Raw genomic sequence first — 17637 nt, forward strand, 5'->3', positions numbered from 1 at the left:
TCTTGTATGATCATTAAACACCTTTAATTTATTAACAATATTAACTATGTGTTAAACATGATTGCATTATCATTAAACACCTTTAATTTATCAACAATATTAACTATATGTGTTAAACATGCTTGCATTATCATTAAACACCTTTAACTTATTAACAAAAACATATATTTCATAAATAAGTAAATATAAATTATATATATGAATGAGGTAGATCCCCACGACTTGATCAATTGAAAAGTAGCTCGCCTGCAGAAAAAGTGTGAGCACCCCTGTTGTAGACTCTCCTCAATATATTGAGTCCAAATTTAATTCTGTCTCTGTTTAATTCTTTGCCTCTTGTCTTGTTTAATAGATGTCATCAGTGTTTGAACCTGACAGTAAAAAAATTTTTTTTTAGGGATGCATAATATCGCCGATACCGTCCTGCCTCTCAAGACTGATACCGATAACATTATTGTATCTTTTTTTTTAACTGTATTTTGTGCCAACTGGAGGTAAGAAAGACTCAAAATCCTTCCTGCCTGTCAAGACTGATACCGATAACATATTTATATCTATTTCTTTTAACTCAAACAAAGGTGGCTTTCACAAACTGTACCTGTAGATTTGTCCTGACAAAGGTTACAGCATCTTCAACGATGATAAAGGGCTGGTCGTTCAGTGCCATGATGTAATCACAGATCGCTTTAGCCCTCGGGTTGTCTCTGGCAAACTAGGGACAAGCCCTGAGCTTTTCTTTTGCGGGTTTGAGGTGTCTTTGCTGGGATTCAAAACACAGTCAAAGGATGTTGATTTAATTTTTGATGTGCTGAAGCACAATGTTTTTTTCCCCGCCTTGCGAAATGTTTGCTGAACCGTTGGTGCACACAGCACGTGAAAAGTCTTCCTCTGAATAAGTGAAGATCGATGCCATATTTGTTTAAACCTAGAAAGAAACACTATATTTGCTCACGCTAACCCACCTACAGCACATTTCGGGTAATCTCGCGTCATTGGAGCATTTTTTAAATCAGTTATCAAAGTTTTTTTTGAAGTTATTGGATTTATAATTCCTCCTATCGGCCTGATATTTATCGAGCATCCCTAGTATTTCCACAATTCTGTGACTGTTGTGTTAGAAAGTGCCAGTAGAGTGGAAAAACAAGTTGACTTCATATGCTTAATTGCGTTTCATTGTATCCAATAAGCCATTGTATCCATTTAACCGTATCTAAGCCAATCCGCAAAGTATGTAAAAATACCGTCTAAACATCACAAAATGCCAGAAATTTAGTCAGCCATTTTGAATATTCTGCTCTGAATATTTTCGACTATTTCTGTAGATTTTATGTCACCGTAGTAACGCTCCTGCACTGTGACCATGTTATAAGATCAGCCATACTGTAAATACGCAAAAATGTGCTGTTTATTATTTACAATCTTTATGTAAGACAGATATGCTTGGCTTTTTTTATGTATTCGAAATCATAAATACCGTATTTTTCGGAGTATAAGTCGCACCGGCCGAAAATGCATAATAAAGAAGGAAAAAAACATATATAAGTCGCACTGGAGTATAAGTCGCATTTTTGGGGGAATGTATTTGATAAAAGCCAACACCAAGAATAGACATTTGAAAGGCAATTTAAAATAAATAAAGAATAGTGAACAACAGGCTGAATAAGTGTACGTTATATGAGGCATAAATAACCAACTGGTATGTTAACGTAACATATTATGGTAAGAGTCATTCAAATAACTATAACATATAGAACATGCTATACGTTTACCAAACAATCTGTCACTCCTAATCGCTAAATCCCATGAAATCTTATACGTCTAGTCTCTTACGTGAATGACATAAATAATATTATTTGATATTTTACGCTAATGTGTTAATAATTTCACGCATAAGTCGCTCCTGAGTATAAGTCGCACCCCCGGCCAAACTATGAAAAAAACTGCGATTTATAGTCCGAAAAATACGGTAAATAGCTAACAATTCCCACATATGCGGTCCTCTCCAAGGTTTCTCATAGTCATTCACATCGACGTCCCACTGGGGTGAGTTTTTCCTTGCCCTTATGTGGGCTCTGTACCGAGGATGTCGTTGTGGCTTGTGCAGCCCTTTGAGACACTTGTGATTTAGGGCTATATAAATAAACATTGATTGATTGATTGAATTGAGTCAACAGATCAAGGGTTAACCCTAACCCAACCTTTTTTGAGCCAAGGCACATTTTTTGCGTTGAAAAAAATGCGGAGGCACACCACCAGCAGAAATCATTAAAAAACGAAACTCAGTTTAAAGTAAAAAGTCGTTGTCGTAATTGTTGGATATGACTTTAAACCATAACCAACCATGCATCACTATAGCTCTTGTCTCAAAGTAGGTGTACTGTCACCACCTGTCACATCACGTCGTGACTTATTTGGAGTTTTTTGCTGTTTTCCTGTGTGTAGTGTTTTAGTTCTTGTCTTGCGCTCCTACTTTGGTGGCTTTTTCTCTTTTTTTGGTGTTTTCCTGTAGCAGTTTCATGTCTTCCTTTGAGCGATATTTCCCGCATCTACTTTGTTTTAGCAATCAAGAATATTTCAGTTGTTTTTATCCTTCCTTGTGGGGACATTGTTGATTGTCATGTCATGTTCGGATGTACATTGTGGACGCCGTCTTTGCTCCACAGTAAGTCTTTGCTGTCGTCCAGCATTCTGTTTTTGTTTACTTTGTAGCCAGTTCAGTTGTAGTTTCGTTCTGCATAGCCTTCCCTAAGCTTCAATGCTTTTTCTTAGGGGCCCTCACCTTTTGTTTATTTTTGGTTTAAGCATTAGACACAATTTTACCTTCACAATGCCTCCCGCTGTTTCCGACATCTACAAAGCAATTAGCACCGGCTGCCACCTACTTACTCTGCCGAGCTCTAGACAACACCGACACTCAACAAAACTCAGCTGACAGTAAAAAGTCGTTGTCGCAATTGTTGGATATGACTTTAAACCATAACCAAGCATGCATCACTATAGCTCTTGTCTCAAAGTAGGTGTACTGTCACCACCTGTCACATCACGTCGTGACTTATTTGGAGTTTTTTGCTGTTTTCCTGTGTGTAGTGTTTTAGTTCTTGTCTTGCGCTACTACTTTGGTGGCTTTTTCTCTTTTTTTGGTGTTTTCCTGTAGCAGTTTCATGTCTTCCTTTGAGCGATATTTCCCGCATCTACTTTGTTTTTATCCTGCTTCGTGGGGACATTGTCGATAGCCATGTCATGTTCGGATATACATTGTGGACGGCATCTTTGCTCCACAGTAAGTCTTTGCTGTCGTCCAGCATTCTGTTTTTGTTTACTTTGTAGCCAGTTCAGTTTTAGTTTTGTTCCGCATAGCCTTCCCTAAGCTTCAATGCCTTTTCTTAGGGGCACTTACCTTTTGTTTATTTTTGGTTTAAGCATTAAATACATTTTTACCTGCACACTGCCTCCCGCTGTTTCCCACATCTACAAAGCAATTAGCTACCTGCTGCCACCTACTGATATGGAAGAGTATTACACGGTTACTCTGCCAAGCTCTAGACAGCACCGACACTCAACCATAACACATAATTTGCAGACTATAATTACTGGTTTGCAAAAAATATTTTTAACCCAAATAGGTGAAATTAGATCATCTCCCACGGCACACAAAAACACTGCTCTATTGCACCCTTTATAGCCTCTAAAAACCTTCAGAAACCGCCAACAATACTCCATTTACATGTTGTGACCTGAAAATGGACCAAATATCAGTGATATTGTGTTATTATAAGCGCCAACGCAGATGGCCTATTTTTAGCGGCCATTGATAGCAGTGAGATAAAGCTAGCTTATGCTGCTATTGTTGACGCTCCGGTTCTACTTCGTCTCAAAGTTGCTAAAAGTAAATTCTAGATTACAATTTAATGCATTTCTCACCTGGTTGTAGAAAAATGTGGCCATGAACCGAGAGGCTGGTTGACCTTGATATCCCCATATATGGCAAAATAAAGACATACCGTATTTTCCGCACTATTAGCCGCACCTAAAAACCACAAATTTACTCAAAAGCTGACAGTGCGGCTTATAACCCGGTGCGCATTATATATGGATTAATATTAAGATTCATTTTCATAAAGTTTCGGTCTCGCAACTACGGTAAACAGCCGCCATCTTTTTTCCCCGTAGAAGAGGAAGTGCTTCTTCTTCTACGCAAGCAACCGCCAAGGTAAGCACCCGCCCCCATAGAAGAGGAAGCGCTTCTTCTTCTACTGTAAGCAACCACCCGCCCCCGTAGAAGAAGAAGAAGGGCGCGGATATTACGTTTCATTTCCTTTGTGTGTTTACATCTGTAAAGACCACAAAATGGCTCCTACTAAGCGACAGGTTTCCGGTTCATGAAAAGACGCAATCTCTCCATCCGCACACGGACTACTATTTCACAGCAACTGCCTAAAGACTTTCAAGAAAAGCTGGCTACTTTCCGTGCATATTGTAAAAACAAGATAGCTGAAAAAAAGATCCGGCCAGAGAACATTATCAACATGGACGAGGTTCCACTGACTTTTGATATTCCTGTGAACCGCACTGTGGATACAACGGGAGCACGTACGGTGAATATCCGCACCACAGGGAATGAGAAGTCATCCTTCACTGTGGTTCTAGCTTGCCATGCTAATGGCCAGAAACTTCCACCCATGGTGATATTCAAAAGGAAGACCTTGCCAAAAGAGACCTTTCCAGCCGGGGTCATCATAAAAGCTAACTCGAAGGGATGGATGGATGAAGAAAAGATGAGCGAGTGGTTAAGGTAAGTTTACGCGAAGAGGCCGGGTGGCTTTTTTCACGCAGCTCCGTCCATGTTGATATACGACTCCATGCGCGCCCACATCACGCTGGTTTTTAATATATTATTAAAGTTTGACTGACCTATCTGACTGTTTTTTTGACATTCCTTTAGCGCAGTTAGATGCGGCTTATAACACGGGGCGGCTTATAGGTGGACAAAGTTTTGAAATATGCCGTTCATTGAAGGCGCGGCTTATAACCCAGGGCGGCTTATGGTGCGGAAAATACGGTAGTTGAAGCAACCTTTTGCGATTGAATCTTCATCCAAACGAAAATATGTGAGTGTCCCGTTTGTCGGCATCCCGATGAGTGTGGAAATTGTATATAATTTGTTTGTTTTATTAAGGTTAGTTTGTATGTTTAGCACCTAGAAATGCTGCTGATGTTATAGTGTTACAATAAAGCTGCATTAGTTTAGCACTCGGCTTTTAAAACTTATTCTCATCCTCTTTGTATTTGGGCTCAAAAATATAATGTTCTGGATTATATTTTTCCCCAACTTAATCGTTGTTGGCTCTCACAAAGTCTGCTTGATTAGCATTGTTGTTGATGGGTTAGGGCTCTGTGGTTTCTAGCGCGACGTCACGGATCATTACCTCTGAAAATGGCGAGGGAATCACCATGAGATTGTTACTATTTTGATCATATCTATTTATTCGCAAACTTTGGAAGTCTTTTGGTGGCCTAAATCAGATATACATGATAATAGCTTCAATATAGAAGCAACTTGTTTTTCAACTCTACTGGTACTTAAAACATTTCCTGTACAGCTAATGATTAAAGTTTAATTATGGACACAGCTCCACCCTTGAACAAATAATGTTTATTTCCGTTATTTTCTAACCCTGCATCAGTGAAATTATGATTCCAAGTACAGTAGCACCTCCACTTAAAAGTGTCCCATTTTATGAGTGTTTTGAGATAAGAGCTGCCTTTCGGCTAATTGTTATGCTTTAAGTTGCAAGCAAGTATCCGAGCTACAAGCATCAGTGCCGTTAGTTGTTATAGCAAATGCCACGGAGAAACCCATAAGGTGGGACCAAAACATTTGGTCTTACTCGATAGTATTAGCTCACAGCTAAAGTTTGACATAATTTTGTTTTTCCAAGCATGGGAAAGTGAGTGTGAAAGACAGTGCTGAGAAGAAGTAGTTGATGATATTCATTGAGTTAAAAAAAAGAAATGAGCCAAGATAGTTAAAATAAAATCTAATCGGCAGGCATTTATCCAGGAAAAGATATAAAAGCTGCTGATGGTGTGTTTGACGGAGAACCAGCTGGAAGGAGATACCATAGAAGTCCACTCTCCGAGGTAAAAGCTGTACATTATCATTGCATTATTAAAAAACTACCGGAGGGAAGCCGCTGTCACGGGGAGAACATGCAAAATCCACACAGACGGACCCCGAGCTCGGGATCGAACGCTTGACCTTCGAATTGTGAGGCACACACACTAACCCCTGTTCCACCTGCTGCCGGTGGAGCACCAATTATGATTTCAATTATTTTCAATGGAAGACAATGCGTTAAGAGCTTCGTCATTAAACATATTAAGCTTATAAATCGAGGTACTACTGTTATTACCATGAAAGCCGCACTACTTCCCAATAAAAATGCTTAAATCTGATCAACACAGTACAGACGTGTTTTCATTTGAAGTACAGCCACAGTAACACATCTGCTAAATGTTCGTCACGCATCTGCCGTTAAATAATGCACAATGTTATGATGGTGTGAGTCGGCGTCTTCTGTGTACGGCGGCATCAGCTGGCAGTGCTGCTGGATTAAATAAATCCCCCAGCATGTGTTTACACCAAATGAGGAAAAAAAATTCAAAAGCTGTTGATGATGAATACAAAAAAAAAACCTTCTGACTTTTAACCCTGTAACACCCCTTGTTGTAAAATTACAACGTTACCTTTAACCATCCTAAAAAACAATCCGTTATATACAGGTAAAAGCCAGTAAATTAGAATATTTTGAAAAACTTGATATATTTCAGTAATTGCATTCAAAAGGTGTAACTTGTACATTATATTTATTCATTGCACACAGACTGATGCATTCAAATGTTTATTTCATTTAATTTTGATGATTTGAAGTGGCAACAAATGAAAATCCAAAATTCCATGTGTCACAAAATTAGAATATTACTTAAGGCTAATACAAAAAAGGGATTTTTAGAAATGTTGGCCAACTGAAAAGTATGAAAATGAAAAATATGAGCATGTACAATACTCAATACTTGGTTGGAGCTCCTTTTGCCTCAATTACTGCGTTAATGCGGCGTGGCATGGAGTCGATGAGTTTCTGGCACTGCTCAGGTGTTATGAGAGCCCAGGTTGCTCTGATAGTGGCCTTCAACTCTTCTGCGTTTTTGGGTCTGGCATTCTGCATCTTCCTTTTCACAATACCCCACAGATTTTCTATGGGGCTAAGGTCAGGGGAGTTGGCGGGCCAATTTAGAACAGAAATACCATGGTCCGTAAACCAGGCACGGGTAGATTTTGCGCTGTGTGCAGGCGCCAAGTCCTGTTGGAACTTGAAATCTCCATCTCCATAGAGCAGGTCAGCAGCAGGAAGCATGAAGTGCTCTAAAACTTGCTGGTAGACGGCTGCGTTGACCCTGGATCTCAGGAAACAGAGTGGACCGACACCAGCAGATGACATGGCACCCCAAACCATCACTGATGGTGGAAACTTTACACTAGACTTCAGGCAACGTGGATCCTGTGCCTCTCCTGTCTTCCTCCAGACTCTGGGACCTCGATTTCCAAAGGAAATGCAAAATTTGCATGGTTGGGTGATGGTTTGGGGTGCCATGTCATCTGCTGGTGTCGGTCCACTCTGTTTCCTGAGATCCAGGGTCAACGCAGCCGTCTACCAGCAAGTTTTAGAGCACTTCATGCTTCCTGCTGCTGACCTGCTCTATGGAGATGGAGATTTCAAGTTCCAACAGGACTTGGCGCCTGCACACAGCGCAAAATCTACCCGTGCCTGGTTTACGGACCATGGTATTTCTGTTCTAAATTGGCCCGCCAACTCCCCTGACCTTAGCCCCATAGAAAATCTGTGGGGTATTGTGAAAAGGAAGATGCAGAATGCCAGACCCAAAAACGCAGAAGAGTTGAAGGCCACTATCAGAGCAACCTGGGCTCTCATAACACCTGAGCAGTGCCAGAAACTCATCGACTCCATGCCACGCCGCATTAACGCAGTAATTGAGGCAAAAGGAGCTCCAACCAAGTATTGAGTATTGTACATGCTCATATTTTTCATTTTCATACTTTTCAGTTGGCCAACATTTCTAAAAATCCCTTTTTTGTATTAGCCTTAAGTAATATTCTAATTTTGTGACACACGGAATTTTGGATTTTCATTTGTTGCCACTTCAAATCATCAAAATTAAATGAAATAAACATTTGAATGCATCAGTCTGTGTGCAATGAATAAATATAATGTACAAGTTACACCTTTTGAATGCAATTACTGAAATAAATCAAGTTTTTCATAATATTCTAATTTACTGGCTTTTACCTGTATATATATTAGGGATGTCCCGATCCAGGTTTTTGCACTTCCGATCCGATACCGATATTGTTTTTGCATTTCCGATCCGATACCGACCGATACCGATACTGACCGATACTGGCCTATCCGAGCATGTATTAAAGTTTAAAGTTATTTAGCCTACTTAGTTGTCAGAATCATGTTGAAAAGGGTTTTAGTACTCTTGATAACAACTAGACAGCTGAATTAGGGGAGTTTGAATAATACACAATGGTTGGTAACAAGAAACTGACCTGTTTATTCAAGGATAAACACAAAATAGACAAAATTATACATGACAAACAGAAATGGCATCATTGAACTAGGGCTGGGCGATATGGCCTTTTTTTAATATTGCGATATTTTAAGGCCATATTGCGATACACAATATATATCTCGATATTTTGCCTTTGCCTTCAATGAACACTTGATGCATATAATCACAGCAGTATGATGATTCTATGTGTTTTGATTGATTGATTGAGACTTTTATTAGTAGGTTGCACAGTGAAATACATATTCCGTACAATTGACCACTAAATGGTAACACCCCAATAAGTTTTTCAACTTGTTTAAGTCGGGGTCCACTTAAATTGATTCATGATACAGATATATACTATCAGATATATACTATCATCATAATACAGTCTTAACACAAGATAATCACATTGAATTATTTACATTATTTATAATCCAGGGTGTGGAGGGGGTCGCCGGATGTAAGTGTCAGAGTTTGATATGAGAATAAATCTAAAGTTAAAATATAGGGTAGAAATGCACCCATTTGCAGGAAATGTAGTCTTGATTTTCAAAATTTTCTTTCAAGGCTTGCATGTCTACATTAAAACATTCTTCTTCATACTGCATTAATATATGCTACTTTTAAACTTTCATGCAGAGAAGGAAATCACAACTAAAAAAATGCGGAACGGAAAATTAGGGAGCAGCAGAAAAGTATAATGTATTATTTAAATCGGTGCGTTGGAAAACACGGGCCGGAGTTTTTTATTAAACTGGATCTGGATCGGCATTTTCCCATGCCTTGCCGATACGCAATTTTTGGCAAATATCGGCAGCCGATCCGATCCAAATATCGGATCGGGACATCCCTAATATATATATATATATTTTTTTTTACCACATTTACATAGTCATTGGGTCCTATTGTTCAGTCTCACAAGGCTATTGGATCGTACATTTGTTTATAAGTCACGCCTTCTGGCCATGAACTCACACAACCTCTCAAGGTTTCCTTCGAACATCTATTTGTTTCATTGGACTAGATTCATCAGATTCAAGTAAGTAAAATGTCTTTTATATTTTTTTTTGGTTGTTATTACAATGTCTAGAGCAGGGGTCACCAACCTTTTTGAAACCAAGAACTACTTCTTGGATACTGATTGATACACACTTAAATAAATTGCCAGAAATAGCCAATTTGCTCAATTTACCTTTAACTCTATGTTATTATTAATAATTAATGATATTTATCTTTGTGGAAACACTGATCATCTTAATGATTTCTCACAATAAATATATATAGAAACAGATAAATATCAATATGCAACACTTTATTTTTATATTTTCTCTAAGTGCACATTTTTCAAATTGAACATTTTCAAATGATCACTTCTAAGACAGTCTTGTGAAATCACAATATCCCATTTTAACTAGCTAGCCACTAACATTTTTTAACAAATCATGAATTACTTTGCACCATGTTTGTACAAATAACTCATGTAAAATACAAAAGTCAACCCTCAAATTTTTAAATAAATCATGTCACACTTTGAACTGGACACCAAATCTGTTATCTGTTTCTTTGTCAGTTAGTGAAGACCAAGTCTTTAAAATATTTTCTTGGATTTTCAAATTCTATTTGAGTTTTGTCTCTCTTAGAATTAAAAATGTCGAGCAAAGCGAGACCAGCTTGCTAGTAAATAAATAAAATTTTAAAAAATAGAGGCAGCTCACTGGTAAGTGCTGCTATTTGAGCTATTTTTAGAACAGGCCAGCGGGCTACTCATCTGGTCCTTACGGGCTACCTGGTGCCCGCGGGCACCGCGTTGGTGACCCCTGGTCTAGAGCATGTACATATGTAGTTATTAGGGCTGTGAATCTTTGGGTGTCCCACGATTCGATTCAATATCGATTCTTGGGGTCACGATTCGATTCAAAAATCGATTTTTTTTTTTCTCAATTCAACACGATTCTCGATTCAAAAACGATTTTTTTCCCGATTCAAAAGGATTCTCTATTCATTTAATACATAGGATTTCAGCAGGATCTACCCGAGTCTGCTGACATGCAAGCAGAGTAGTAGATTTTTGTAAAAAGCTTTTATAATTGTAAAGGACAATGTTTTATCAACTGATTGCAATAATGTAAATTTGTTTTAACTATTAAATGAACCAAAATTATGACTTATTTTATCTTTGTGAAAATATTGGACACAGTGTGTTGTCAAGCTTATGAGATGCGATGCAAGTGTAAGCCACTGTGACACTATTGTTCTTTTTTTTATAAATTATTTTTATATTTATTTTTGGGGCGGTATAGCTCGGTTGGTAGAGTGGCCGTGCCATCAACCTGAGGGTTGCAGGTTCGATCCCCGCTTTCGCCATCCTAGTCACTGCCGTTGTGTCCTTGGGCAAGACACTTTACCCACCTGCTCCCAGTGCCACCCACACTGGTTTAAATGTAACTTAGATATTGGGTTTTCACTATGTAAAGCGCTTTGAGTCACTAGAGAAAAGCGCTATATAAATATAATTCACTTCACACTTCACAAATGTCTAATGATAATGTCAATGAAGGATTTTTAATCACTGCTATGTTGAAATTGTAACTAATATTGATACTGTTGTTGATAATATTCATTTTTGTTTCACTACTTTTGGTTTGTTCTGTGTCGTGTTTGTGTCTCCTCTCAATTGCTCTGTTTATTGCAGTTCTGAGTGTTGTTGGTTTTAGAATTGGATTGCATTGTTATGGTATTGCCGTGTATTGTTTTGTTGGATTTATTCATTTAAAAATTAAAATGACGATGTGGTCCTGATGGCTTCATCTGGCCAGGATCTTCAGCTCTCACTGGATCGGTTCGCAGCCGAGTGTGAAGCGACTGGGATGAGAATCAGCACCTCCAAGTCCGAGTCCATGGTTCTCGCCCGGAAAAGGGTGGAGTGCCATCTCCGGGTTGGGGAGGAGATCTCGCCCCAAGTGGAGGAGTTCAAGTACCTCGGAGTCTTGTTCACGAGTGAGGGAAGAGTGGATCGTGAGATCGACAGGCGGATCGCTGCGGCGTCTTCAGTAATGCGGACGCTGTATCGATCCGTTGTGGTGAAGAAGGAGCTGAGCCGGAAGGCAAAGCTCTCAATTTACTGGTCGATCTACGTTCCCATCCTCACCTATGGTCATGAGCTTTGGGTTATGACCGAAAGGACAAGATCACGGGTACAAGCGGCCGAAATGAGTTTCCTCCGCCGGGTGGCGGGGCTCTCCCTTAGAGATAGGGTGAGAAGCTCTGCCATCCGGGGGGAGCTCAAAGTAAAGCCGCTGCTCCTCCACATGGAGAGGAGCCAGATGAGGTGGTTCGGGCATCTGGTCAGGATGCCACCCGAACGCCTCCCTAGGGAGGTGTTTAGGGCACGTCCGACCGGTAGGAGGCCGCGGGGAAGACCCAGGACACGTTGGGAAGACTATGTCTCCCGGCTGGCCTGGGAACGTCTCGGGGTCCCACAGGAAGAGCTGGACGAAGTGGCTGGGGAGAGGGAAGTCTGGGCTTCCCTGCTTAGGCTGCTGCCCCCGCGACCCGACCTCGGATAAGCGGAAGAAGATGGATGGATGGATGGATGGATAAAAATTAAAAAAATAAATAAATAAATTAAAAATAAATTTTAAAAAAATTAAAATCGATTTTTTTTTTAAATGAGAATCGATTCTGAATCGCACAACGTGAGAATCTAATTTCGAATTCGAATCGATTTTTTCCCCACACCCCTAGTAGTTATTGTGGAACAGTTGGATCAAATTTCATTTAGAGCTTGTTATATAATTGTTGCAATTATACAACACTGGGTGAATGTGGTAGTCAAAATGCTGGCTTGTTGCAGTGGGCTCAAACAGGTTGTATTCCCTCCACTACATCACTGCCTGAAGTATTTTCTTTATACATGGATAGTATACATTCTACCCTTGTGTTGTGTTCAAATACCTCCTACAACAACATATACATCAGATATTTATTTTTCTTAAGGTTTTTCTACATTTGTGTCTTACAGGGTTAAGTGTTTTGACCCTAAAGTTTGCAGTGGCCTGAAACCCTTAAACACAAACACTGCGGTATGTGCCTGCCCCCCTTCCTCAAGAGGAAACATACAGCCTGTGACGGGTGGGAGCTTCAGAGAGCTCAAATTGGATAATCTAAGCAGCACACAAGCCCTCTTTGTTCCGTTACTCCACTACCAACAGAATCATCGTACAATTTGACAAGTTTTCCACAATTGGTCACACTGCTGGGAGTGCGATCACGTGATGAGGAAAAGGCGGGGCTAGAGTTGTATGGGTGATGGTGGCACCTCACCTGGATCATGTAGAGCTGGGCAATGCGGTACTCCTCCACACTCATGGGCATGGGGATGCGGTACTCCTTGATAAGCATGATGATGGGGGGGTGGAAAAGGACTGATAAAGGAAAAGGATGAAGGGAAGGGTGGGTTGGGTTAGGGGAGGAGGGAAGGGAAAGGGAAGGACAGGAGAAAACTCCGGAGGCTCCTACAAGCGACTCGTCAAATCAGTCGCTGAGGTCCACATTGATGGGTCCTGTGTGGGAAGAAAGAAGAGAGGTGGGCGTTAAGGACGGAAACGTACTTGGAAAATGATTAACGACAACCTATCAACAAAGGTAAAAAAAAAAAAAAAGAAAGAAAGAGACAAAGCATCGCCTAAACAGCCTAAAGTCCTTCTCTGACAGCATCCATCACTCAGAGGAGGAACAAGAAAAAAAAAAAAAGCAGGCAGGGGATACAATTCCAAGGAGTGGAGGCTCACAGTGGGATGTGCTGCATCTGTGCTTCCAGCATCCACGCTCCATCCAGCATCTCACTTACAAGTAAAGCACTTCCCTACTAAAACTTCTCTACTTATACACGTGCGTGTGCGTGTGTGAGGGGGCGGGTGGCCGGAGAGCAAAGCCTCCTTCGCCGACGGTCCCTAACAATCGCCCGAACATTCAGCTCCGTCACATGTCGGGGGGGACTCAACTCAGCATAAGAGGGATTACAGTTTAGTGGGGAGCAATTACATAACGTGGTAAGAGGGCCCCGCCACCCCAGCGCATGATGAAGGTTGCACAAATAGCAGCCAGCGTCGGGTGAGAGTGGGAGGCGGCGGGGTGAGTTATACACGCGCAACATGTGTGCGGCGTGTTAGTTGCACAAGTCTGATGGAAAGAACAAATCATCAGACGTCATGGTACCTAATCATGTTTCTACAAAATTGCTTTTTTTGTTGTGGTTTCCATTAACAAAAACTGTGAGTGGCACAAAAAAACCTGATGTGTGTGTTAATGTGGCTCTTCAATCCGAATAATGAAGAACTGCAGTGTGACAGCACCTAATGGGGTGGTGCGGCTTAATTCATCTACAAAACCCAAAACCACACTGCAAAAAACTGAAATCTAAGTAAGATGAAATATCTCAAATAAGGGTGATATTTGCTTATTTTCTGTCTGATAAGATCATTCTTCTCACTAAGCAGATTTTATGTTAGAGTGTTTTACTTCTTTTAAGTGTTTTGGTCCTAAATGATCTCAGTAAGATATTACAGCTTGTTGCTGAGATTTGATGACCTACCGTATTTTCCGCACTATTAGCCGCACCTAAAAACCACAAATTTACTCAAAAGCTGACAGTGCGGCTTTATATATGGATTAATATTAAGATTCATTTTCATAAAGTTTCGGTCTCGCAACTACGGTAAACAGCCGCCATCTTTTTTCCCCGTAGAAGAGGAAGTGCTTCTTCTTCTACGCAAGCAACCGCCAAGGTAAGCACCCGCCCCCATAGAACAGGAAGCGCTTCTTCTTCTACTGTAAGCAACCACCCGCCCGCGTAGAAGAAGAAGAAGCAGCGCGCGGATATTACGTTTCATTTCCTTTGTGTGTTTACATCTGTAAAGACCACAAAATGGCTCCTACTAAGCGACAGGTTTCCGGTTCATGAAAAGACGCAATCTCTCCATCCGCACACGGACTACTATTTCACAGCAACTGCCTAAAGACTTTCAAGAAAAGCTGGCTACTTTCCGTGCATATTGTAAAAACAAGATAGCTGAAAAAAAGATCCGGCCAGAGAACATTATCAACATGGACGAGGTTCCACTGACTTTTGATATTCCTGTGAACCGCACTGTGGATACAACGGGAGCACGTACGGTGAATATTCGCACCACAGGGAATGAGAAGTCATCCTTCACTGTGGTTCTAGCTTGCCATGCTAATGGCCAGAAACTTCCACCCATGGTGATATTCAAAAGGAAGACCTTGCCAAAAGAGACCTTTCCAGCCGGCGTCATCATAAAAGCTAACTCGAAGGGATGGATGGATGAAGAAAAGATGAGCGAGTGGTTAAGGTAAGTTTACGCGAAGAGGCCGGGTGGCTTTTTTCACGCAGCTCCGTCCATGTTGATATACGACTCCATGCGCGCCCACATCACGCTGGTTTTTAATATATTATTAAAGTTTAACTGACCTATCCGACTGTTTTTTTGACATTCCTTTAGCGCAGTTAGATGCGGCTTATAACACGGGGCGGCTTATAGGTGGACAAAGTTTTGAAATATGCCGTTCATTGAAGGCGCGGCTTTTAACCCAGGGCGGCTTATGGTGCGGAAAATACGGTATATTGAGTACAACATGCTTGAAACTAGAATATCAACTGTTGCAAAGCTGTGTATAAAACTACTTTTTTAAAGTAATCATTTCTTATTTCAAGCATGAAAAAAAAAATCATGATTTTGACAAAATTGTGTCTCATAATTAAAACAGAGGACAGCCAAATGGACTTTGCTGTTTTATTTTCAATGAAACAATAGAAAATAGGTACTCATATAGTAGTACAGTTGGCACAGTACAGTAAACTGACTGTTAATATTTAAACATTTAACATGTGACATTTCTAACAATTTTGAACAGAAATAGTTCATGCACATTCAGATAAATTATTCAAAATTACAATCAAAAAAAATGTTGGCCGGGGGCCGGGCTGTGTATATGTGCACTAATTGACTGAAAGAGCACGCACTTGGCGCGATGATGTCATGTTATCGATGGAAAAATGCATTTTTAGACCATATGATTTGCCTGAGAGGCAAGTAGACTCCGAGAGTAACAAGCGGTTGCCTTGTTGCTTTCCATTAAGAACAATACATTTGTTTTTAGTATAAGTTTGCTGGTTTCAAGAAATGTAATGCCGAGCGCATATCATTATGTCAAGATAATGGCACTAGCATTTACTTCATTTAAGAATGTTTTTCAACATATTGAGCAAAAAGGTCTCTTTTTTTTTTTCTACCAAGAAAAGTGCACTTGTTATTAGTGAGAATATACTTATTTTATGTATTTTTGGGTCCATTGAGGGTAGCTATTTTACTTGTTTTGGAAAGTCTTGACAAGCTGAATGTTCTTGTTCTATTGGCAGATAATTTTGCTTAGTTCAAATAAAATACTCCTAATTTTTGTATTTTTTTTTCTTGTTTTTGAACACTGACTTTTTGCAATGCAGTAAAGTTGGCACGTTGTGTAAATCCTAAATAAAAACAGAATACAATGATTTGCAAATCCTTTTCAACTTATATTCAATTGAATACACCACAAAGACAAGATACTTAAAGGGGAACATTATCACCAGGCCTATGTAAGTGTCAATATATACCTTGATGTTGCAGAAAAAAGCCCATTTATTTTTTTAACCGATTTCCGAACTCTAAATGGGTGAATTTTGGCGAATTAAACGCCTTTCTATTATTCGCTCTCGGAGCGATGACTTTACAACGTGACGTCACATCGGGAAGCAATCCGCCATTTTCTCAAACACATTACAAACACCGAGTCAAATCAACTCTGTTATTTTCCGTTTTTTCGACTGTTTTCCGTACCTTGGAGACATCATGCCTCGTCGGTGTGTTGTCGGAGGGTGTAACAACACGAACAGGGACGGATTCAAGTTGCACCAGTGGCCCAAAGATGCGAAAGTGGCAAGAAATTGGACGTTTGTTTCGCACACTTTACCGACGAAAGCTATGCTACGACAGAGATGGCAAGAATGTGTGGATATCCTGCGACACTCAAAGCAGATGCATTTCCAACGATAAAGTCAAAGAAATCTGCCGCCAGACCCCCATTGAATCTGCCGGAGTGTGTGAGCAATTCAGGGACAAAGGACCTCGGTAGCACGGCAAGCAATGGCGGCAGTTTGTTCCCGCAGACGAGCGAGCTAAACCCCCTGGATGTCTTGGCTCACACCGTCCCTTATGCCACTGAAAATGATCAAGAGAAGAATATCGACCCTAGCTTCCCTGGCCTGCTGACATGAGGGTATGTCTACAGAATATATTAATTGATGAAAATTGGGCTGTCTGCACTCTCAAAGTGCATGTTGTTGCCAAATGTATTTCATATGCTGTAAACCTAGTTCATAGTTGTTAGTTTCCTTTAATGCCAAACAAACACATACCAATCGTTGGTTAGAAGGCGATCGCCGAATTCATCCTCGCTTTCTCCCGTGTCGCTGGCTGTCGTGTCGTTTTTGTCGGTTTCGCTTGCATACGGTTCAAACCGATATGGCTCAATAGCTTCAGTTTCTTCTTCAATTTCGTTTTCGCTACCTGCCTCCACACTACAACCATCCGTTTCAATACATGCGTAATCTGTTGAATCGCTTAAGCCGCTGAAATCCGAGTCTGAATCCGAGCTAATGTCGCTATAGCTTGCTGTTCTATGCGCCATGTTTGTTTGTGTTAGCATCACTATGTGACGTCACAGGAAAATGGACGGGTTTATATAACGATGGTTAAAATCAGGCACTTTGAACCTTTTTTTAGGGATATTGCGTGATGGGTAAAATTTTGAAAAAAAACTTCGAAAAATAAAATAAGCCACTGGGAACTGATTTTTAATGGTTTTAACCCTTCTGAAATTGTGATAATGTTCCCCTTTAACGTTCAAACTGGAAAACTTTTGTTATTTTTTGCAAATATTAGC

At 40.3% G+C, this 17637-nt stretch overlaps 1 protein-coding gene across 6 annotated transcripts in view; it reads right to left on the reverse strand.

The window, feature by feature from the left end:
- LOC133578435 (membrane-associated phosphatidylinositol transfer protein 2-like) overlaps positions 1-17637 on the reverse strand; it is a 187777-nt gene that overhangs the window by 108855 nt on the left and 61285 nt on the right. For 5 of the 6 annotated variants that reach the window (XM_061932881.2, XM_061932887.2, XM_061932888.2 and 2 more), the window contains exon 2: positions 12961-13199. In XM_061932881.2, the coding sequence (XP_061788865.1) occupies positions 12961-13038 (78 nt within the window). In that variant the 5' untranslated portion in view covers positions 13039-13199. Of the gene's footprint in view, positions 1-12960; positions 13417-17637 lie in introns of those variants that run through there. The other variant, XM_061932886.2, reaches the window with a different exon arrangement.

This window comes from Nerophis lumbriciformis, linkage group LG03 (genome assembly GCF_033978685.3).
Source record: "Nerophis lumbriciformis linkage group LG03, RoL_Nlum_v2.1, whole genome shotgun sequence".
Classification (NCBI taxonomy): domain Eukaryota; kingdom Metazoa; phylum Chordata; class Actinopteri; order Syngnathiformes; family Syngnathidae; genus Nerophis; species Nerophis lumbriciformis.